Below are 26,473 nucleotides of genomic sequence, written 5' to 3' on the forward strand. Positions count from 1 at the left end.
AATGGAAGTGATTGGAGAAAAATGAGGATGGATCAACAACATTGTAGTTACTCCACAATACGAACCTAATTGACAGAGTGCAAAAAAGATAGCCTGTACAGAAAACATGCATCGTGTTTGCAACAAGGCACTAAGGTTATACTGAAGAAAAAAAATACATGACTGAGTACCACTCTTCATATTTTCAAGCACGGTGGTATCTGCATCATGTTATGGATATGCTTGTCATCAGCAAGGACTGGGGAGTTTTTCAGGATAAAAATAAACAAAATGGAGCTAAGCACAGGCAAAGTCCTATTGGAAAACCTGGTCCAGTCTGCTTTCCAATAAACACTGGGAGACAAATTCACCTTTCAGCAGCACAATAACCTAAAACACAGATCTACATTAGATTTGATTAGCAAGACAACATTGAATGTTCCTAAATGGCCTAGTTACAGTTTTGACTAAACCTCTCTGGGACATGTGGGACGCTAGCGTACCCGCGGTACACATTATTAACAGCCAGTGAAATAGCAGGGCGGCAAATTCAAAACAACAAAAATCTAATTTCAAATTTCTCAAACATAAAAGTATTATACACCATTTTAAAGATCAGATTCCCCTTAATCCAACCACAGTGTCCGATTTCAAAAAGGCTTTACGGCGAAAGCATAACATTAGATTATGTTAGGACACCGCCTAAACAAGAAAAACCACACAGCCATTTTCCAAGCAAGGAGAGGCGTCACAAAAACCAGAAATACAGCTAAAATTAATCACTAACCTTTGATGATCTTCATCAGATGACACTCCCAGGACTCAATGTTATACAATACATGTATGTTTTGCTTGATAAAGTTCATATTTATATCCATAAACCCCATTTTACATTGGCGCGTGAAAAAGTATTCCCTCCAAAACTTCCGGTGAATGAGCACATCAATTTACAAAAATACTCATCATAAACGTTGATAAAATTTACAACAGTTATTGAAAGAATTATACACTGCTCAAAAAAATAAAGGGAACACTTAAACAACACAATGTAACTCCAAGTCAATCACACTTCTGTGAAATCAAACTGTCCACTTAGGAAGCAACACTGATTGACAATAAATTCCACATGCTGTTGTGCAAATGGAATAGACAACAGGTGGAAATGATAGGCAATAAGCAAGACACCCCCAATAAAGGAGTGGTTCTGCAGGTGGAGACCACAGACCACTTCTCAGTTCCTATGCTTCCTGGCTGATGTTTTGGTCACTTTTGAATGCTGGCGGTGCTTTCACTCTAGTGGTAGCATGAGACGGAGTCTACAACCCACACAAGTGGCTCAGGTAGTGCAGCTCATCCAGGATGGCACATCAATGCGAGCTGTGGCAAGAATGTTTGCTGTGTCTGTCAGCGTAGTGTCCAGAGCATGGAGGCGCTACCAGGAGACAGGCCAGTACATCAGGAGATGTGGAGGAGGCCGTAGGAGGGCAACAACCCAGCAGCAGGACCGCTACCTCCGCCTTTATGCAAGGAGGAGCAGGAGGAGCACTGCCAGAGCCCTGCAAAATGACCTCCAGCAGGCCACAAATGTGCATGTGTCTGCTCAAACGGTCAGAAACAGACTCCATGAGGGTGGTATGAGGGCCCGACGTCCACAGGTGGGGGTTGTGTTTACAGCCCAACACCGTGCAGGATGTTTGGCATTTGCCAGAGAACACCAAGATTGGCAAATTTGCCACTGGCGCCCTGTGCTCTTCACAGATGAAAGCAGGTTCACATTGAGCACGTGACAGACGTGACAGAGTCTGGAGACGCCGTGGATAACTTTCTGCTGCCTGCAGCATCCTCCAGCATGACCGGTTTGGCGGTGGGTCAGTCATGGTGTGGGGTGGCATTTCTTTGGGGGGCCGCACAGCCCTCCATGTGCTCGCCAGAGGTAGCCTGACTGCCATTAGGTACTGAGATGAGATCCTCAGACCCCTTGTGAGACCATATGCTGGTGCGGTTGGCCCTGGGTTCCTCCTAATGCAAGACAATGCTAGACCTCATGTGGCTGGAGTGTGTCAGCAGTTCCTGCAAGAGGAAGGCATTGATGCTATGGACTGGCCCGCCCGTTCCCCAGACCTGAATCCAATTGAGCACATCTGGGACATCATGTCTCGCTCCATCTACCAACACCACGTTGCACCACAGACTGTCCAGGAGTTGGCGGATGCTTTAGTCCAGGTCTGGGAGAAGATCCCTCAGGAGACCATCCTCCACCTCATCAGGAGCATGCCCAGGCATTGTAGGGAGGTCATACAGGCACGTGGAGGCCACACACACTACTGGGCCTCATTTTGACTTGTTTTAAGGACATTACATCAAAGTTGGATCAGCCTGTTGTGTGGTTTTCCACTTTAATTTTGAGTGTGACTCCAAATACAGACCACCATGGGTTGATAAATTGCATTTCCATTGATTTATTTTTTTGTGATTTTGTTGTCAGCACATTCAACTATGTAAAGAAAAAAAGTATTTAATAAGATTATTTCTTTCATTCAGATCTAGGATGTGTTGTTTAAGTGTTCCCTTTATTTTTTTGAGCAGTGTAGATACACTTCTCCTTAATGCAACCGCTGTGTCAGATTTTAAAATAGCTTTACGGCGAAAGCAGATTTTTCAATATTCTGAGTACAGAGCTCAGCCATCAAAGCAAGCTATACAGTTACCCGCCAAGTTCTGGAGTCAACTAAACTCAGAATTAGTATTATAAATCTTCACTTACCTCTGCTGGTCTTCGTCGGAATGCTCTCCCAGGACTCCCACTTCCACAAGAAATGTTCGTTTTGTTCGATAAACTCAATTTTTATGTCCAAATACCTCTGTTTTGTTCGCGCGTTCAGATCACTAATCCAAAGGCATAACGCGAGAGCGCAAAACCAGAGACGAAAAGTCAAATGGTTCCATTACCGCTCATAGAAACATGTCAAACGATGTTTACAATCAATCCTTAGGGTCTTTTTAACATAAATCTTCGATAATATTCCAACCGGACAATAGCGTATTCATTACAGAGGAAAAAGAAGGAACGGCGTGCCTGCGCAGTAAACAACTCGTTGGTCCCAGGCTTGAGTCAGCTCCTATTCTCTGCCCAGCAACAGTAGAAGCATAGAACAAGGTTCTAAAGACTGTTGACATCTAGTGGAAGCCTTAGGAAGTGCAAAATGACCCCACAGACACTGTAGTTTGAATAGGGATTAGATAGAAAAACTACAAGTCACTTCCTGGTTGGATTTTTTTCTCAGGTTTTTGCCTGCCATATGAGTTCTGTTATACTCACATACATCATTCAAACAGTTTTAGAAACTTCAGAGTGTTTTCTATCCAAATCTACTAATAATAATATGCATATCCTACCTTCTGGGCCCGAGTAGCAGGCAGTTTAATTTGGGCATGTTATTCATCTGAATACGGCCCCCTGTCACCAAGATTAAATCTGCTTGAAAATCTTTTGCAAGACTTAAATGTCTGTCTAACAATGATCAACAACCAACTTAACAGAGCTTTAAGAATAAAAATAAAAAAAGTTATTTTTTATTTAACCTTTTATTTAACTAGGCAAGTCAGTTAAGAACAAATTGTTATTTACAATGATGGCCTACCCCGGCCAAACCCTCCCCTAACCCGGACGAAACTGGGCCAATTGTGCACCACCCTATGGGACTCCCAGTCACGGCCGGTTGTGATACAGCCCGGGATCCAACCAGGGTGTGTAGTGATGCCTCTAGCACTGAGATGCAGTGCCTTAGACCGCTGCGCCACTCGGGAGCCTCCTTATATTAAATATTGCACAACCCACAAAGACTCAAAGCTGTAAACACTGCCGAAGGTGTTTTTAAAATGTAATTACTCTGGGGTGAATACTTATCAAATTAAGATATTAGTTTTAGGTTTTTCATAAATGATATAATTTTTTAAAGAATTATTCTTTACATTTACGTCATTTAGCAGACGCTCTTATCCAGAGCGACTTTACAATAGTACATCTTCTTCCACTTTGACATTAGAGTATTTTGTGTAAATTGTTGACAAAAAATGACAATTCAATCAATTTTAATACCACTTTGTAACATAACAAAATGTGTAAGGCACTGTATATATGTGTCTTTATTTACTTTTTGGGAGGGGACTAACTCAATATGCTTTAAAATGTCTAAAACCAATTTGAAACTGTATAGAAATGATAATGGACCTACATTCATACAGTTTCTTGACTGTAAAGCTAGACAGTCAGGGAGCATCAGAAATTAATTATTTTTTTGTGCAAATTTTAACATTGAGGAAATATAACCAATTTTCAGTGTGGTCCTCCGGACCTCGTTGAAGACCGAATGCAGTCCCCCGGGCAAAATGAGTTTGATACCCTTGGGCTAGACTGAAGCAGATATGTATTTTTAGCTAGAATTCCACAGACCATGTCCCCAATGAAATGCTTTCCAAAAAGGAGGGTTGGTTGGGGCCCATTGGTGGGATGTGACATGGCTTAGATTACTCAGTGGTTCATCATAAACACTCAATCCTCTCATACACTATGAAATCAAATAAGTAACGAGCTGACATCAAGTGATCGCTGTGGACTTTTAATGTCAATCGCCCCCCCCCCCCCCCCCCCCAAAAAAAAACTTTGTCAATTTGGCTCCTCTGTTTTGTTTGTCTTGTTGCTATGTACTGTGTAAATTGCTTGAGCAACGACCAGACGTCCATTTCATATGGTATTGTGGTCAGTAACCTTCTCAGTCAAACCCCCTTTTCCCTGTTCTTGCCCTTCAATGTGTTGTGCAGTCAGCATGATGGTAGTACAGATAATGTTTTCTAAACGTTGTTTGGATGTTATTGATTTTGTTCCCTTCTGACAGTGATTGTGAAGCTTTCATCTCCCCGTTTTATTTAACAGTGGACTATCCCATGCATCTACTGCAGAACCTTCACTCCGCCCCTATGAAAAGGCCCAGTGGTACCTTCCGACAGGTAGTGATTTTCATCCATATTATACTGGGCATATACCTATACTATAGCATACCCTTATTATACTATATTACATACTGGTCCTTTGTAACTCAGTTGGTAGAACATGGCGCTTGTAACGCCAGGGTAGTGGGTTCGATTCCCGGGACCACCCATACGTAAAATTAATGCACACATGACTGTAAGTCACTTTGGATAAAAGCATCTGTTAAATATTATTATATCACTATACATTATACTGTACACATTACACTACATACTATACTGTACACATTATACAATACTGTACACATTACACTACATACTATAATGTACACATTATACTATACTGTACACATTACACTATATACTATACTGTACACATACGATACTGTACACATTACACTATACTGTACACATTATACTATACTGTACACATTACACTAAACTGTACACTGTACACATTACACTACACTGTATACTGTACACATTACACTACACTGTACACTATACTGTACACTGTATACTACACTGTACACATTACACTACACTGTATACTGTACAAATTACATGACACTGTATACTATACACTGTATACTGTACACATTACACGATACTGCACACTGTTTACTGTACAGTTTACATTACATACTATACTGTACACATTATACTATACTGTACATATTACACTACACTGTATACTATACTGTACACTGTATACTATACTGTACACATTACACTACACTGTATACTATACTGTACACATTACACTACACTGTATACTATACTGTACACATTACACTATACTGTATGCTATACTGTGCACTGTATACTGTACACATTACACTACACTGTATACTGCACACTTTTTACTGTACAGTACACATTACATTACATACTATACTGTACACATTACACTACACTGTATACTATACTGTACACATACTATACTGTACACATTACACTACATGGTATACTATACTGTACACATTACACGACACTGTATACTGTACACATTACACTAAACTGTATACTATACTGTACACTGTATACTATACGGTACACATTACACTACACTGTATACTATACTGTACACATTACACTACACTGTATACTATACTGTACACATTACACTATACTGTATGCTATACTGTGCACTGTATACTGTACACATTACACTACACTGTATACTGCACACTTTTTACTGTACAGTACACATTACATTACATACTATACTGTACACATTACACTACACTGTATACTATACTGTACACATACTATACTGTACACATTACACTACATGGTATACTATACTGTACACATTACACGACACTGTATACTGTACACATTACACTAAACTGTATACTATACTGTACACTGTATACTATACGGTACACATTACACTACACTGTATACTATACTGTACACTGTATACTATACTGTACACTGTATACTATACGGTACACATTACACTACACTGTATACTATACTGTACACATACTGTACACATTACACTACACTGTATACTATACTGTACACATTACACGACACTGTATACTGCACACATTACACTACACTGTATACTGTACACATTACACTACACTGTATACTGTACACATTACACTACACCATTACACTACACTGTATACTATACTATACTGTACACTGTATACTATACTGTACACATTACACAACACTGTATACTGCACACTGTTTATTGTACAGTACACATTACATTACATACTATACTGTAGACATAATACTATACTGTACACATTACACTACACTGTATACTATACTGTACACATTACACGACACTATACTGTACACATTACACTAAACTGTACACTGTACACATTACACTACACTGTATACTGTACACATTACACTACACTGTATACTGTACACATTACACTACACTGTATACTATACTGTACACTGTATACTACACATTACACTACACTGTATACTGTACACATTACACGACACTGTATACTATACTGTACACTGTATACTATACTGTACACATTACACGACACAGTATACTGCACACTGTATACTATACAGTACACATTACACTACATACTATACTGTACACTAGAGGTCGACCGAGTATAATTTTTCGATACCGATTATTGGAGGACCAAAAAAGCCGCTACCGATTTTAATCGGCCGATTATGATTTTTTTTTAAATATATATATGTATGTGTGTGTATATATATATATATATATATATATATATACATACATACATACATACATACATACATACACACACACACACACACACACACACACACACACACACACACACACACACACACACACACACACACACACACACACACACACACACACACACACACAGCTCTGAAGTGACAACGATACTTAGGAGACAAATACTCTCAACTGTTTGAATAATAAAAATAGAGTTTAAGTTACCTGTGATGAATGCTGAAAACAAAAACTGTAATTTCTATATGCAGGAAATCCTATTTTAATAATGGGCATGGTAAGAATTGACTACCAAAGTGCGAGTCATAATTCCCATGACACCTTCTAGCAAAATCTGAAAAGCGGTTCCTTCATTTATTCCATAGGATATTTTTAGATTAACTTAAAATAAGGTCTGTGTTTGGTTTTAGGCTTACACCACTTTGCCAATTTTATAACTGTGTAGATATCCATAGGATATAACTCTGATCAATATAAGCGAAGATAATATTTTTTGTAGAGTGGATTTATGAAAATATGTTGACAAACGTTACCTAGTGAGATTTACACGGGTATCAAAACGCCGAGGCGGTTTAAGCACAAAACACAGACCTTATTTGAAGAAGATCAAGACATTCTCTATGGAAGACATGAACGGTAAAATAACGAAGGAACCCCTTTCAAGTTCAGCCGCAAGTTATTACAGGAATTATGACGTGTCGACTATTTATCTCTAAACCATATACCTTTGACTATTACGAGCCTGCTGCTGCCTACCACCGCTCAGTCAGACTGCTCTATCAAATATCAAATCATAGACTTACCTATAATATAATAAACCTTAGGTCATTAATATGGTCAAATCCGGAAACTATCATCTCAAAAACATTATTCTTTCAGTGACATACGGAACCGTTCCGTATTTTATCTAACGGGTGGCATCCATAAGTCTAAATATTCCTGTTACATCGCACAACCTACAATGTTATTTCATAGTTCCGTAAAGTTCTGGCAAATTAGTTCGCAACGAGCCAGATTCTGTATACCCTGATTCTGCGTGCAACGAACGCAAGAGAACTGACACAATTTCACCTGGTTAATAATGCCTGCTAACCTGGATTTCTTTTAGCTAAATATGCAGGTTTAAAAATATATACTTCTGTGTATTGATTTTAAAAAAGGCATCGATGTTTATGGTTAGGTACAGTCGTGCAACGATTGTGCTTTTTTTTCGCAAATGCGCTTTTGTTAAATCATCCCCGTTTGGCGAAGTCTTCTGTCTTTGTTAGGAAGAAATAAGTCTTCACAGGTCGCAACAAGCCAGGCGGCCCAAACTGCTGCATATACCCTGACTCTGTTTGCAAGAGAAGTGACACATTTTCCCTAGTTAAAAGAAATTCATGTTAGCAGGCAATATTAACTAAATATGCAGGTTTAAAAAATATATACTTGTGTATTGATTTTAAGAAAGACATTGATGTTTATGGTTAGGTACATGTCGGAGCAAAGACAGTCCTTTTTCGCGAATGCGCACCACATCGATTATATGCAAAGCAGGACAGGCTAGATAAACTAGTAATATCATCAACCATGTGTAGTTTAGTGTTTATGATTGATTGATTGTTTTTTTATAAGATAAGTTTAATGCTAGCTAGCAACTTACCTTGGCAACGTAAAGCAGGTGGTTAGAGCGTTGGGCTAGTTAACGTAAGGTTGCATCCCCAGGCTGACAAGGTAAAAATGTGTTGTTCTGCCCCTGAACAAGGCAGTTAACCCACCGTTCCTAGGCCATCATTGAAAATAAGAATGTGTTCTTTAACTGACTTGCCTAGTTAAATAAAGGTTTAAAATAATAATAAAAATATGTTTTTTAAATAAATCGGCAAATCGGTGGCCAAAAATACCGATTACCGATTGTTATGAAAACTTGAAATCGGCCCTAATTAATCGGCCATTCCGATTAATCGGTCGACCTCTACTGTACACATTATACTATACTGTACACATTACACTACACTGTATACTATACTGTTCACATTATACTATACTGTACACATTACATGACACTGTATACTGTACACATTACACTACCCTGTATACTGTACACAGTACACTACACTGTATACTATACTGTATACTATACTGTACACATTACACTACACTGTATACTGTACACATTACACTACACTGTATACTATACTGTACACATTACACTACACTGTATACTATACTGTACACATTACACAACACTGTATACTGCACACTGTATACTATACTGTACACATTACACGACACTGTATACTGCACACTGTATACTATACAGTACACATTACACTACATACTATACTGTACACATTATACTATACTGTACACATTACACTACACTGTATACTATACTGTTCACATTACATGACACTGTACACATTACACTAAACTGTATTCTATACACTGTATACTATACTGTACACATTACACGACACTGTACACTATACAGTACACATTACACTATATACTGTACACATTACACTACACTGTACGCTATACTGTACACATTACACTATACTGTACACATTAGACTATACTGTACACATTACACTATACTGTACACATTACACTACATTGTATACTATACTGTACACCAGCCTTTCTTAAAGTATGGGTCTTTGGGTCGCGGACTTGTTAATGGTGGGTCGCGACGTGTCAGAGTAAATTGATAATTATTTCATTAATTACTGGAATTGATTTGGCCAAGTGCACCTGCGCTCTCTGTTCAGTGCGCTCTCTGCTTAGCAGCGGTCTCTGCTCAGTTCGGCAGCTTCGCGAGTGTGAGAGGGAGATGCCCGTGTGGTTCGCTGTTTACCGGATCTTTTTTCTGCAGTTTTCTTGAAGATTATTCTGCAACACACACGATGCAGTCGTTCAAGCCACTGACTTGTTATTCCCACTTGCCATCACTCACCGCTGTCATGAAATGGACTCGTGCTAGCCACAAGTTCTGACTGAGCTCAATTGTCATGAAACGCATATACAGCGATGAGTTTCTCTCTCTTTCATACAAACTTATATTGTTGGCATTTTATAACAGGTGATGATACGCATAAATAAGGGAGTACTACAGTAACTAACTCTCATAGTAGTAGATGTGAGTATCTTTCATACAATCCCCTGGCCTTGTACACAGCTAATAGCTAACATTAGCCAAAGCAAGCTAGCTACTGTACAGATGGTGAAAAATGATCGTTGAAAAAAACTAGTCTGGGTTGGAACTGTTGCTGTTAATACAATAATAATTGTTATTCTTAACTGGAAAAAACTGTTTGAAGCAAGATGGTTTTTGAGGTAAACACACTCACACAGTTATGGGTTGTTCATCTACAGCAGGAAGCGGTCTCCTGCCTGACTGAGAAAGCAGTAGATGTTCTGGTCCAGTTTGGCACCACATACCTTTGAGAGTCAGGGTTCTCAACTCTGACATACTTATAAAACTGTGGACAGAAACAGTTTCAAGGCTGAGCATGACCTCAGTTTTGTACTGTCACAAACAGAGCCCAGAATAGACATGCTCTCATTAGGAGTGTGTGTGTGTGTGTGTGTGTGTGTGTGTGTTTGTTTTCTGATCAACATCTGTTTGATGTGATCAATCAGTTTATTCCAGTTCAGAATAAAAAAATATGTATTGTATTTTAACAGCAACAGTTCCAACCTAGACTTTCTTTCAACAATGATTTCTACAGAAAGATGTACATTTTTCATCTGTACTGTTACTTAGGGTTGCACTATCAAAAAGCCTGTGTGTGTGTTCTGTTATTCATCTGTGTGATGTGATCACAATCAGTTCAGAATGAAAATGATTTATTGTATTTTAACAGCAACAGTTCCAACCTAGACATATGTAAGAGTGTTTATAATGGGGGAAAATAAACATGAGTAGATATTTATATGGATATTTCGTTTTTGTCTATATTGTATTTGTTTTAGGCATAAGGGCAATGAAATGTACCGATTTTATTTATGTATAGTTGCATATTTTCTTAAGCTTGGGTCCCATGAAAACACATTATTTCTAATATGGGTCTTAGGCTGAAAAAGTTTCAGAATCCCCGATGTACACTATACACTATACTGTATACTATGCACTACACTATACACTACACTGTACACTATACACCATACTATACAATAAACTGGGTGGTTCAAGCCCTGAATGCTGATTGGCTGACAGCCGTTGTATATCGCGGGTATGACAAAACATTTATTGTTACTGCTCTAATTACGTTGGTAACCAGTTCATCATAGCAATAAGGCACCTTGTGGTATATGGCCGATATACCACAGCTAAGTGCTGTATCCAGGCACTCTGCGTTGCATCGTACATAAGAACAGCCCTTAGCCCTGGTATATTGGTCATATACCACACCCCCTCGGGCCTTATTGCTGAACTATACATTACGCTATACACTATACTATAAGCTATACACTATACAATATACTATACAATCCTGGTCCTGGTGATTTCAAATTTGTCGTGCCCTAGCACTACAAATTGACAACAGACTTTCAGCACGCTTATAGGAATTCATCAAGCACAGCACTTACACAAATTACTGATTGGCTGAGAGAAATTGATGATATAAAGATTGGTGGGGCTTTTTTGTTAGACTTCAGATTGACTTTTGACATTATCGATCATAGTCTGTTGCTGGAAAAACACGTAAGTTATGACTTTACGCCCCCTGCTATATTGTGGATAGAGTTACCGGTCTAACAGAACACAGAGGGTGTTATTTAATGGAAGCCTCTCCAACAAAATCCAGGTAGAATCGGGAATTCTCCAGGGCAGCTGTCTAGGCCCCTTACTTTTTTTTCAATCTTTACTACCGGCTTTGACACATTGGCTTAGAGTAAAGCCAGTGTGTCTATGTATGCGGATGACTCAACACTATACACGTCAGCTGCCACAGCGACTGAAATGACTGCAACACTTAACAAAGAGCTGCAGTTAGTTTCAGAATGGGTGGCAAGGAATAAGTTCAAAAACTAAAAGCATTGAATTTGGGACAAATTGTTCACTAAACCTCACCTAAATCTTGTAATGAATAATGTGGAAATTGTGCAAGTTGAGGAGACTAAACTGCTTTGCATAACCCTTGATTGTAAACTGTCATGGTCAAAACATATTGATACAACAGTAGCTAGGATGGGGAGAGGTTTGTCCATAATAAGGTGCTGCTCTGAATTCTTAACAGCGCTATCAACAAGGCAGGTCCTACAAGCCCTAGTTTTGACGCACCTAGACTACTGTTCAATCGTGTGGTTAGGTGCCACAAAGAAGGACTTAAGACAATTGCAATTGGCTCAGAACAGCTGGCCCTTGGATGTACACAGAGCGCTAACATTAATAATATGCATGTCAATCTCTCCTGGCTCAAAGTGGAGAAGAGATTGACTTCATCACTACTTGTATTTGTGAGAGGTATTGACATGTTGAATGCACTGAGCTGTCTGTTTGAACTAATGGCGCACAGCTCGGACACCCATGCATACCCCACAAGACATGCCACCAGAGGTCTCTTCACAGTCCCCAAGTCCAGAACAGACTATGGGAGGAGCACAGTACTACATAGAGCCATGACAACATTAGATTTAAGAAACCGATAAAAAGACACCTTATGGAACAGCGGGGACTGTGAAGCAACACAAACATAGGCACAGACCCATGCATACAAACACACGATAACATACGCACTATACACACACGTACACATGGATTTTGTGTTGTAGATATGTGATAGTAGAGTAGGGGCCTGAGGGCACACACTTAATGTGTTGTGAATGTATTGTAATGTTTTTAGAAATGTATAACGGCCTTCATTTCACTGGACCCCAGGAAGAAGGCAGCAGTTAATGGGGATCCATAATAAATACAAATACTACACACCTGATTCAAATCATCAACTCATCAAGCTTTGATGATTTGACTCAGGTGTGTAGTGCTAGGGCAAAAAAAGTGTGCACCCCTTTGGGTCCCCAGGACCAGGATTGAGAACCACTGCACTATACTATACACTACACTATACTCAAGCAATAAGGCACGAGGAGGTGTGGTATATGGCTAATATACCACGGCTAAGGACTGTTATATTGCACGACGCAACGCAGAGTGCCTGGATACAGAACTTAGCCGTGATATATTAGCCATATACCACAAACCCCCGAGGTGCCTTATTGCTATTATAAACAGGTTACCAATGTAATTAGCAGTGAAAATAAATGTTTTGTCATACCCGTGGAATATGGTCTGATATACCACAGTCAGTCAGCATTCAGGGCTCGAACCACCCAGTTTATAATATACTATACCAGGGTTATTTGACTCTTACCCTATGAGATCCGGAGCCTGCTGGTTTTCTGTTCTACCTGATAATTAATTGCACCCACCTGGTGTCCCAGGTCTAAATCAGTCCCTGATTAGAGGGGAACAATGAAAAAATGCAGTGGAACTGGCTATACTATACTAAATACTATACTTTACAGTAACACCTATGTCCAGATTCACGCTTTGCACCTGTTCTTTTGCCGAGGGAATACAATATAAAAGGAAAGCAAATGATGTTAATGTTTCTATAAAGACAGTTCCATGTCTGTCTTTTCTGTATTTTATTCCCCTCTGAAAATAACAGCTGCAAATATTGCACAGGTGCAAGCCTTATTTTAGCATGGATATACTTGTATTTTTGTGCAAATGTCATGTTAGTGGCTGAAGCCTGAACTATGTATGGCCCTAAAGGGTTCATCATACTGTAGTCCAAAACGTGTACGCGTACACACAGCAGTGTTCTAGAATATTGGACCGTTGGCTTTCATACTTTTCGAATTCTCAACTCGGCTCAAGCAATTTCTCCAACTAATACGTCTCAGCTTCCGTGGACTATGATTTATGCTTAAGAAGCTAGCTCTGTTAAGACTACAGATACAGGTTAGATCTCTTCGAAAACACTGTCAAAACAATGCACTCCAAATTACCAATGGATGTTTCTGGTACGCTACACTCCATTCACAATTGTGTTCACAATGCATGCTCTTTCTGCACAGTTGGTTCTCAAGTGGAAAAGGGCATCACATAAATAACTAAACAAAAGAAAGAGGACAGAGAGAAAGAACAGGCAACAGAAATATTAGATGAAAGAAACACTACAGAGGTGTGCGATGCCATACCTCGGTGTGTGTTTGTTTGTTATATTGACATGGATGAGAACTGTACGTTGTGTGTGTATTTTTATATTTACTCAGTGTATAAATATAAGCAGTGTATTGTGTTTCTGTGTTGTGCTGACACACCCCTGATGGTCTAGTCTTTTGTATATTTTCCCCTTAGGAAGCCAGCCAGCCTCTGAACCTGACCTCCAAGCCCAAGGGGATGGACATTGGGAACATCCCCAGCCCGCAGGCCTTTGAGCTGGGCACGTTGACACTGCAGGGGGGGTACAGACCCAGAGACCACCATAGAGACAGCCCTTCACGACCTGCACTTAACCTGGGTCAGTCTGTACACACACACACACATTAATGCTACACACACACAGCACCTACATACTAGAGGTCGACCGATTATGATTTTTCAACGCCGATACCGATTATTGGAGGACCCAAAAAAAACGGTACCGATTTAATCGGACGATACATTTTTTTATTTGTAATAATGACAATTACAACACTACTGAATGAACACGTTTATTTTAACTTAATATAATACATCAATAAAATCTATTTAGTCTCAAATAAATAATGAAACCTGTTCAATTTGGTTTAAATAATGCAAAAACAAAGTGTTGGAGAAGAAAGTAAAAGTGCAATATGTGCCATGTAAAAAAGCTAACGTTTAAGTTCCTTGCTCAGAACATGAGAACATATGAAAGCTGGTGGTTCCTTTTAACATGAGTCTTCAATATTCCCAGGTAAGAAGTTTTAGGTTGTAGTTATTATAGGACTATTTCTCTCTATACGATTTGTATTTCATATACCTTTGACTATTGGATGTTCTTATAGGCACTATAGTATTGCCAGTGTAACAGTATAGCTTCCGTCCCTCTCCTCGTCCCTACCTGGGCTTGAACCAGGGACACATCGACAACAGCCACCCTCGAAGCATCGTTACCCATCATTCCACAAAAGCCGCGGCCCTTGCAGAGCAAGGGGAACAACTACTTCAAGGTCTCAGAGCGAGGGACGTCACCGATTGAAATACTATTAGCGCACACCCCGCTAACTAGCTAGCCATTTCACATCGGTTACACCAGCCTAATCTCGGGAGTTGATAGGCTTGAAGTCATGAACAGCTCAATGCTTGAAGCACAGCGAAGAGCTGCTGGCAAATGCAGGAAAGTGCTGTTTGAATGAATGCTTACCAGCCTGCTGCAGCCTACCACCGCTCAGTCAGACATCAAATCATAGACTTAATTATAACATAATAACACACAGAAATAGGAGCCTTAGGTCATTAATATGGTCAAATCCGGAAACTATCATTTTGAAAACAAAACGTTTATTCTTTCAGTGAAATATGGAACCGTTCCGTATTTTATCTAACGGGTGGCATCCCTAAGTCTAAATATTGCTGTTACATTGCACAACCTTCAATGTTATGTCATAATTATGTACAATTCTGGCAAATGAATTACGGTCTTTGTTAGGAAGAAATTGTCTTCACACAGTTCGCAACGAGCCAGGCGGCCCAAACTGCTGCATATACCCTGACTCTGCTTGCACGGAACGCAAGAGAAGTGACACAATTTCCCTAGTTAAAGAAATTCATGTTAGCAGGCAATAAAATATGCAGGTTTAAAAATATATACTTGTGTATTGATTTTAAAGAAAGGCATTGATGTTTATGGTTAGGTACATTGGTGCAACGACAGTGCTTTTTTTCGCGAATGTGCTTGTTAAATCATCACCCGTTTGGCGAAGTAGGCAGTGATTTGATGAGAAATTAACAGGCACCGCATCGATTATATGCAACGCAGGACAAGCTAGATAAACGTGTAATATCATCAACCATGTGTAGTTAACAAGTGATTATGTTAAGATTGATTGTTTTTTATAAGATACATTTAATGCTAGCTAGCAACTTACCTTGGCTTCTTGCTGCACTCGCGTAACAGGTAGTCAGTCTGCCACGCAGTCTCCTCGTGGAGTGCAATGTAATCGGCCACAATCGGTGTCCAAAAAAACGCAGATTACCGATTATTATGAAAACTTGAAATCGGCCCTAATTAATCGGCCATTCCGATTAATCGGTCGACCTCTATTACATACCTCCTTCCACTCATGACATTCTTTACCTTCAGGCATGTCAACACTGTGTGTGTGAGAGAGCTTGTTCCCCTTTTGACTTTAGGACTTATGTTCTATCAGCGAGTAAGTCACTCTCCCTCTGAAACAATAAGTGTACTCTGTTGTCTTGACATTTGCAACACTTTGTCGGTGCCCTGCACATCTGAGCATCTAATGACGATTTGTACCTCCTTTTCTTCCCCCTCTCTCTCTCCTCCTCCTCTCTCTCTGCAGGATTTCTGGGAGAGGGGGATGTGGTGACCCAGGCCATCCATGATGCCCAGCAGCTGCTGCGGAGTCATGGGCCGGGCGGAAGAGAGCGGGAGCGAGAGAGAGAGAGCACTGCCAGGATGGTAAGCCATTGTCCAAAGACACACAGACACACACACTCTCAGACCACTGTCCTTGTCGGTCTCTCTTTATGGAGGAGTGTGTAGCCTCCTCTAAACACCCATCACACAGACTGGCAGGCTAAGGGCTGGTACTGGGTTCAGGGCCAGGTTTAGGGTTACAGGGAGCTGTGGTCTCACAGTGGCTGTTATAGACTGGAGAATGTCTCAGCTACACATACACACACACACACTGAGAATGTCTCAGCCATGTCCTCCAGCAGGAACAACAGCTGCTGTAAACTCACAACAGTGCTCTTAGAACACCATGGTGATGACTCACCTTTCTCCTTTGTCCACTGTAACACACCACCCCTCCTCTCCCCCTTCTCTCTCTCTGCCTTCTCTCTTTCCTCCACCCCTCTTCCTCCTCTCCTTTCCAGACACATAGAAAAACAGAGTTCGGCCAAGTGTGTTTTAAATGTAGACTTTTCATGGACTCCACAATGGCACCAAAAGCTCCAAGACGAGTCCATTTTTCAGCAGTAACAATGTCATTGTTGTGGAGCATATGGTGCCATCATATGGGAGAGTTCTTGTCACCCAAATTTCTTGGACCCCTCCTCTCCTTCCCTCCTCAGGGCTATGAACACAATTCTCTCCTCCTCATCCCTCTATTTCCTTTTTTATTTTATAAAAAAAAAAAAGGTTTTATTGAACATCCAAAACATACAATATACTTGCAGTGAAGCCGCTCATTAACTACATCATACCAGTCATCCAACAGATTCCCATTCAGAGCGACACACAGAAGCATCCAGGGTCAATGCCCTGCTCAAGGGCACGTTGACATATCTCCCAACAGGCCAAAAAACGTGAGCTGTCCCTCAACCACTCAGTGTCATTCAAACATACTTTTTATTATGTTTAAAAAAATGTTTTTTTTTTACTTTTATCTTTGACCATCATTCTATCTCCCGCACAGCAACTCCACTCCAATTCCACATCCCAACCCTCATCTTCCCTCAGCCCATCCTATCTATCTCAGCTGGCCACCCACTTCGGGTTTCTACGAAACACATATCTTTCAACTATGCTGTGATTTTTAACGTACAATTTCAATCTATCTAATCGAACAGAATCCACAGATTGCGAGTTGAAGATAAATACTTTTACTAAGAGTATTAGTAATTGACTGACCCGGTCTCTCCAGATCTCCTAACAGTACTATTTCTAGGGTCAATTTTAGATCAATGCTAAGCATTTTCAGCCATTCCTGAACCTGAGACCAGAAACAGGCTACCTGAGGGCAATACCAAAATAAATGGTCTATTGATTCTGTATCCTCATAAAAATCTGCAGAGCTTCGATGATTTTATGCCCCAAATATTCAACATTTTGTTGGTGGCAAGAATTCTATATAATAATTTTAGCTGAAAAGCACAAAGTCTTGAATCTTGCGTTGTTTTATATATCAACTCATACACCCTGTACTATGGAATCGGTACATCAAAAATCTCTTCTCAACTATTTTACAATCTGTATGGCACGGTTGTCAACATCCTGGTCCTCAAACGAAACTGGTATACTTTCCTATTTATGCTGTTTTTATTCCTCAGCCAGTTTTGATCCTTTATATTGGGCAGACAGACCAGTTCCCTACCTCTTCCCGCTGCCTCCATTTTTGGGGTACTGCTGTAATCAATTGGTTGTGCTCTTGGATTGAGCAGACCTTCCCGTACAATTCTGATAACTCCATGAAGGACATAACTCTACCATTCCAATTTACAATATCATTTAAGAACAAAATACTTTTTTCAAACATCTTTCCCAGAAATACAGGTATTTTATCAACCAGCACATTTGAGTTCAGCCATAATATTTGTTCTATCTTTTCAGGGGGATGAAATTGTAGCCAGTCCTCCAATGCTTGTTTGAAAAAGAGAGATACTTTGAAAAAAGTATAATTTTCAATTAATCGAAAATGAGACCTGGCAATCTGCACAAAGGCAAAAAGGCAATTTTTACCCAATCAATGAGCTTTTCTTAGTAATCTACTTGAGAACCATTTTTAGGGTTCAAGTAAAACTTTTGAATAAGTGAAGCTTTTAGAGAGAGGTTTAGTGCTTTTATATTTAATAATCTCAACCCACCCAATTCATATTCATTATATAGATAGGTATGTTTTATTTTGTCTGTTTTGGAGTCCCAGATAAAGCAAAATATATTTTGCTCATATGATTTGAAAAACAAGTCATCAGGAGTACGCAGCGCCATAAGTAAGTGAGTAAACTGAGATATGACTAAGGAGTTAATCAGGGCAATTTTTCCATAAATAGACAGGTATTTACCTCTCCATGGTTGCAGGACCATGTCTATTTTGACGAGTTTTCTTTTGAAATTCATTATGGAGAGCTTATTTATATCTTTTGTGATATGAATACCAAGTATGTCTACTTCACCATCAGCCCATTTTATAGGTAAACTGCAGGGTAATGTGGAAGTTGCATTTTTTTAAAGATCTAATACGTAATATTATACACTAGGTTTTAGTCCAGAGAGTGCAGAAAAGTTATCTAGATCTCTAATGAGACATTGCAGGGATCTAGCTTGCGGACTTAATATAAAACTTGAGTCATCGGCATACATGGACACCTTTTGTTTTTAAGTCTTAGATTTCTAATCCTCTAATGTCGTTATTGGATCTGATTTTAATAGCTAGCATTTCGATGGCCATAATGAATATATATGACGACAGCGTTTAACTCCTCTTGACAATTCAAAACTCTCTGAGAAGTAGCCGTTATTTACTAATTTACACCTGGGGTTGCCATACATTATTTTTTTACCCATTTTATAAGAAAATTACCGAAATGGAAAAAATCCAGGCATTTATAAATAAAATCCAGTCGTACTTTATCAAATGCCTTTTCAAAATCCACTATAAATACCAGGCCTGGCTTCTTAGATGTTTCATGATGTTCTATTATTTCTAGGGCCTTCCCTGTGGCTCAGTTGGTAGAGCATGGTGTTTGCAACGCCAGCATGGTGTGTGCAACGCCAGGGTTGTGGGTTCGACTCCCACGGGGGGCCAATACAAAAAAAAATAACAAAAAAAAAAAACATGCACGAAATGAAATGTATGCATTCACTACTGTAAGTCGCTCTGGATAAGAATGTAAATGTAAAAAATGTGTTCTAAAACTTGTAGTCCTGTGTGGCTCAGTTGGTAGAGCATGGTGTTTGCAACGCCAGGGTTGTGGGTTCGATTCCCACGGGGGACCTGTACGGGGGAAAAAAAGTATGAAATGTATGCATTCACTACTGTAAGTTGCTCTGGATAAGAGCGTCTGCTAAATGACAAAAATGTAAAATGTAAATGTAGTGTGTATATATATATAGTATGATATACCTCTGCCGGTATGCCACCAAGCCCTGGGATTTTTCCAGACTGAAAGGATTTAATAGCCTCAAAGTTATTCATCTGTAATTTGGCCTTCGAACAGACCTTTCTGTACATTTTGTTAATTTTCCATTTTTACAAAAAATTATTTGGAAAGAATTCCTTACCGTAATCTTCATTCAGTGGGAGAGGATGAGACGGAAAAGAGAACATCAGCCTAAAATAATTAGCTTCCTCTTTTAAAATATCATTCGGAGAATCATAGATGAGTCCGACTTCAGTAACGAGTTTCTGCAAATTATTTTTGTTAGCGTTCCTGTACTGGAGATTCAGGAAGAATTTTGTACATTTTTCTCCATATTCCATCCAGTTTGCTTTATTTTTGCAATAGATTACATTAGATCGTTATTGAATAAGTTCCTCAAGTTGTTTTAGTTTTTTCCTCTAACTTATTTTGTATCTCTGTAGTATCGTTTTTATTGCCATCTACCTGTACTATTAGTTCATGGATTTCCCTTGTTAGTCTTGTCTCTTTAGCCAGAAACTGCTTTTTTATTATTGATGAATATTGAATTGAATGACCTCTGAAGGTACATTTAAAGGTATCCCAAACAATAAGGGGATATGCTGAACCTATATTATACTGGAAAAATTCTGTTATAAATTCTTTTGTCTTTAGTTAAAAATAAGTAAAACTTTGATTAAATTTCCAATATCCCCGTCCACGTGGAAAATCTATAAGAGCTATGTGAATGCCAATTAGATGGTGATCCGATTTTTAACCTTTGATGCAAGAGAGAAAGAGACAAGAAAGTAGTCAAGATGACTAGATTGATTAAGTCTCCTCCATGTATATCTCACTAGGTCGGTGTTTTTAGTCTCCAAATATCCACTATTTCTAATGTGTCCATAATATTTGTGATTTCCTTAAGGGTACGGTGACGATAGTTTGTAGAGTGATTACCTTTACGGTCCATTGAGGTACTTAACACTGTGTTATAGTCTCCTACCTCTTATTTCCTGCCTTTGCATTTACAGACCTGTCTTTAAAGGTCAAGAACAGTCATTCTGATTCCCATGTAAAATAGCCTTTTGAGAAACTAAAATAAATTAAAAATCATGGCTAACTACCAGGACGTTTGAAAAGAAAAGTGGGCGTGGAGCACATATTCATAAGCTCGCCTTGACTGACAGTTCTTTGAAACACCTATGTCAAGCAACTTGGATTTTTAATACATCGTTTTGGCATGTCTCTTGTGATACGGTTCACAGCAGCACTGACAGATGTGTTGATATGACAACTGTGCCAGAAGTTTTGAACGACCATTTCCGTCTTTGGTTTCATGCTGGCTGAAGACCTAGCTAACCAGTAACTACCCAACATATGTTTCCCTTTCATCTGTATCTGATAAGTATCTTTGCCATAGGTGAATAGGGTAAAGTTTTAATTATATTTGCTGACACCCTACAGTCAAAAATTTGGCACCAATATAGTAGCAATTTAGCTACAGTTGAAGTCGGAAGTTTACATAAACTTAGGTTGGAGTCATTAAAACTTGTTTTTCAACCACTCCACAAATTTCTTGTTAACAAACTATAGTTTTGGCAAGTCGGTTAGGACATCTACTTTGTACATGACACAAGTAATTTTTCCAACAATTGTTTACACAGATTATTTCACTTATAATTCACTGTATCACGATTCCAGTGGGTCAGAAGTTTACATACACTAAGTTGACTGTGCCTTTTAAACAGCTTGGAAAATTCCAGAAAATGATGTCATGGCTTTAGAAGCTTCTGATAGGCTAATTGACATCATTTGAGTCAATTGGAGGTGTACCTGTGGATGTATTTCAAGGCCTACCTTCAAACTCAGTGCCTCTGCTTGACATCGTGGGAAAATCAAAATAAATCAGCCAAGACTTATAAATAAATTGTAGACCTCCACAAGTCTGGTTCATCCTTGGGAGCAATTTCGAAATGCCTGAAGGTACCACGTTCATCTGTACAAACAATAGTACGCAAGTATAAACACCATAGGACCACACAGCCGTCATACCGATCAGGAAGAAGACGCGTTCTGTCTCCTAAAGATGAACGTACTTTGGTGCAAATCAATCCCAGAACAACAGCAAGGAACCTTGTGAAGATGCTGGAGGAAACAGGTACAAGCATATCTATATCCACAGTAAAAGGAGTCCTATATCGACACAATCTAAAAGGCCGTTTGGCAAGGAAGAAGCCACTGCTCCAAAACCGCCATAAAAAAGCCAGACTACAGTTTGCAACTGCACATAGGGACATAGATCGTACTTTTTGGAGAAATGTCCTATGGTCTGATGAAACAAAAATAGAACTGTTTGGCCATAATGACCATCGTTATGTTTGGAGGAAAAAGGGGGGGCTTGCAAGCCAAAGAACACCATCCCAACCGTGAAGCACGGGGGTGGCAGCATCATGTTGTGGGGTTGATTTGCTGCAGGAGGGACTGGTACACTTCACAAAATAGATGGCAACATGAGGCAGGAAAATTATTTGGATATATTGAAGCAACATCTCAAGACATCAGTCAGGAAGTTAAAGCTTGGTCGCAAATGGCTCTTCCAACTGGACAAGCATACTTCCAAAGCTGTGGCAAAATGGCTTAAGGACAATAAAGTCAAGGTATTAGAGTGGCCACAAAGCCCTGACCTCAATCCTATCGAAAATGTGTGGGCAGAACTGAAAAAGTGTGTGCGAGCAAGGAGGCCTACAAACCTGACTCAGTTACACCAGCTCTGTCAGGAGGAATGGGCCGAAATTCACCCAACTTATTGTGGGATGCTTGTGGAAGGCTTACCGAAACGTTTGACCCAAGCTAAACAATTTAAAGGCAATGCTACCAAGTACTAATTAAGTGTATATAAACCTCTGACCCACTGGGAATGTGATGAAAGAAATAAAAGCTGAAATAAATCATTCTCTCTACTATTATTCTGACATTCCTAAAATAAAGTGGTGATCCTAACTGACCTAAGACAGGGAATTCTTACTAGGATTAAATGTCAGGAGTTGTGAAAAACTGAGTTTAAATGTATTTGGCTAAGGTGTATGTAAACTTCCAACTTCAACTGTATATAAACCACCCCTCTCTGCAAACACGCCTTCTCCGATGTTGGTTACAAGGCTGCACTTCTTTAAATTAGGAAAGAGAATATCATGTTACCATTGGTGTATTAAAATGAGAGTTAGGGTGATGTTTTTTTATTTTATTTAACTAGGCAAGTCAGTTAAGAACAAATTTACAATGACGGCCTACCAAAAGGCCTGCTGCACGGACAGGGGCTGGGATTAAAAGTAAAATATACATTTAGGACAAAACAAACATCACGACAAGAGAGACAACGCAACACTACATAAAGAGTGATGTTACCCTATCCCCTTAATAATCCCGCCTCCTAAAGCCAAGTGTTTGACATGGGGGAGGGGACCAGTAACGTTATGATCAGACTTTATCAGTGTCGAAGCAACAGTCATTTTTCATACTTTGGTCATTTGTACTTTGATCTTGTTTCATCCAAATATCATCCAATTTCATTAAAAACATGATTTTGACTGTTCATGAACTTTAAACACCAGCTGAAATGAGAGGCATCTCCCTGCTCGGCCATAAATAGTGCTGTAAAACTCACTCACTCACTCACTCACTCACTCACTCACTCACTCACTCACTCACTCACTCACTCATTGACCCAGGTTTGTTTGACAAAAGCAATGTTGCAAAAATATTGTGTAATGGAAATGGCAGATATAGGATAATTTTTATAAAGATCAACAACATTTTTATTTAACAGGGGTGGATTTTCCTTTTCTCTAACTTTCTTTATTGTGACAAATGATGATGGAAACTGTATTTTTCGAATAGATAATGATATCCGAATCATTTTGAAGGTAGCTTACCACCTTGTAACCAACATCGGAGAAGGCGTGTTTGCAGAGGGGCGTGGTTAATATAGCACTATAAAAAGTATGCTTCTTTGCAGGACAAGGATTGTCCTGACTTTCTAGATTGCCTTGCCTTTCTGGTTGGCTGGTTGCAAGTTTCACCATCCAATTATTTCAGATCTACAGGAGAGGTAGTTTCACCATGGCATGGACCGTGGTAATACGTTAGCACATGAGAATTATTAGAATATGGCAAATCCGTGCCATGCTGGCTTTCGCAGGCTACCTGAGACATGAAACAGATATAATGCCTTTAGAAAGTATCCGTACCCCTTGACTTATTCCACATTTTGTTGTCACAGCCTGAATTAATAATTTTTATTTTTTTTAACCTTTTATTTAACTAGGCAAGTCAGTTAAGAACAAATTCTTATTTACAATTACGACCTACCCTGGCCAAACCCGGATGACGCTGGGCCAATTTTTCGCTGCCATATTGGACTCCCAATCTCGGCCAGATGTGATACAGCCTGGATTTATATTTTTTCTCACCCATCTACACACAATACCCCATAATGACAAAGTGAAAACATGTTTTTAGAAATATTTGCAAATTTATTGAAAATAAAAGTACAGAAATATCTAATTTACAAAAGTATTCAATGCATGTTAGAATCTCCTTTGGTAGTGATTACATCTGTGAGTCTTTCACATTATTAAAAAAATTCTTCAAGCTCGGTCAAGTTGGCTGTTAATTATTGCTAGACAGCCATTTTCATTTCTTGCCATATATTTTCAAGCTGATTTAAGTCAAAACTGTAACTAGGCCACTCAGGAACATTCAATGTCGTCTTGGTAAGCAACTCCAGTGTATATTTGGCCTTGTGTTTTAGGTTGTTGTCCTGTTGAAACGTGAATTTGTCTCCCAGTGTCTGTTGGAAAGCAGACTGAACCAGGTTTAGCTCTATTCCTTTTGACAAGCATACCCATAACATGATGCAGCCACCACCTTGAAAATATGAAGTGGTACTCAGTGATGTGTTGGATTTGCTCCAAACATAACACTTTGTATTCAGGACATAAAGTTAATTTCTTTGCCACATTTTTGGCAGTTTTACTTTAGTGCTTTATTGCAAACAGGATGCATGTTTTGGAAAATTTTTATTCTGTACAGGCTTCCTTCTTTTCACTCTGTCATTTAGGTTAGTATTGTGGAGTAATTACAATGTTGTTGATCCATCCTCAGCTTTCTCCTATCACAGCCATTAAACTCTAACTTTTTCTGTAACACCATTGGCCTCATGGTGAAATCCCTGAGCGGTTTCATTCCTCTCCGGCAACTGAGTTAGGAAGGACGTCTGTATCTTTGTAGTAACTGGGTGTATGGATATACCATCCAAAGTGTCATTAATAACTTCACCATGCTCAAAGGGATATTCAATGTCTGTTTTTTTATTTTTTATTTTTTTAACCCATCTACCAATAGGTACCCTTCTTTGTGAGGTATTGATAAACCTCCTTGGCGTTTGTTGTTGAATCTGTGTTTGAAATTCACTGCTCCACTGAGCTACAGTTAATAGTATGTGTGAGGTAGTCATTCCAAAATCATGTTAAACACTATTTATTATTGCACACAGAGTGAGTCCATACAACTTATTATGTGAGGAAGGGAAAGGGGGATACCTAGTCAGTTCCACAACTGAATGCATTGAACCGAAGTGTGTCTTCCACATTGAACCCAACCCCTCTGAATGAGAGGTGCGTGGGGCTGCCTTAATCGACGTCCACATAAACGGTGCCCGGAAAATTTGTTGTTGGGGGATAACCGCCTTGCTCAAGGGCAGAAACGCAGATTTTTCCCACCTTGCCGCTTCAGGGATTCGAACCAGAGACCTTTCGGTTACTGGCCCAATGCTCTTAACTGCTAGGCTACCTGCCACCCCGAGTGACTTGTTAAGCAAATTTTTACTAGTGAACTTATTTAGGCTTGCCATAGCAAACGGGTTGAATACTTATTAACACAAGACATTTCAGCTTTTTTAATTATAGTAAAAATGTCAAAAAACATCATTCCACTTTGAAATTATGGTATATTGTGTGTATGCCAGTGACACTATATCTCAATTTAATCCATTTTAGAATAAGGCTGTAACTTAACAAAATGAGGAAAAAGTCAAGGGGACTGAATACTTTCTGAAGGCACTGTAGGTGAGGGAAACACTTCAACCATTTCATTTTTATTCGACGCTGTAGGTTTGTGAGGAAACAATATAGTTTTTGGTGTGTTTTTACGTCCAGCTGTTTTTATTG

The 26,473-nt window shown here is 39.3% G+C and overlaps 1 protein-coding gene across 4 annotated transcripts in view; it reads left to right on the forward strand.

Annotated features, from left to right (window-relative positions):
• The window catches only part of LOC106583120 (transcription factor SOX-13), a 72,974-nt gene that overhangs the window by 41,790 nt on the left and 4,711 nt on the right, over window positions 1–26,473 (forward strand). For all 4 annotated transcript variants that reach the window (XM_014166952.3, XM_045705601.2, XM_045705600.2 and 1 more), the window contains 3 exons: window positions 4,913–4,986; window positions 14,553–14,715; window positions 16,742–16,860. In XM_014166952.3, the coding sequence (XP_014022427.2) occupies window positions 4,913–4,986; window positions 14,553–14,715; window positions 16,742–16,860 (356 nt within the window). The remainder of the gene's footprint in view (window positions 1–4,912; window positions 4,987–14,552; window positions 14,716–16,741; window positions 16,861–26,473) is intronic.

The sequence above is a fragment of the Salmo salar genome, chromosome 22 (genome assembly GCF_965601325.2).
Source record: "Salmo salar chromosome 22, fSalSal1, whole genome shotgun sequence".
In the NCBI taxonomy this organism is placed as follows: domain Eukaryota; kingdom Metazoa; phylum Chordata; class Actinopteri; order Salmoniformes; family Salmonidae; genus Salmo; species Salmo salar.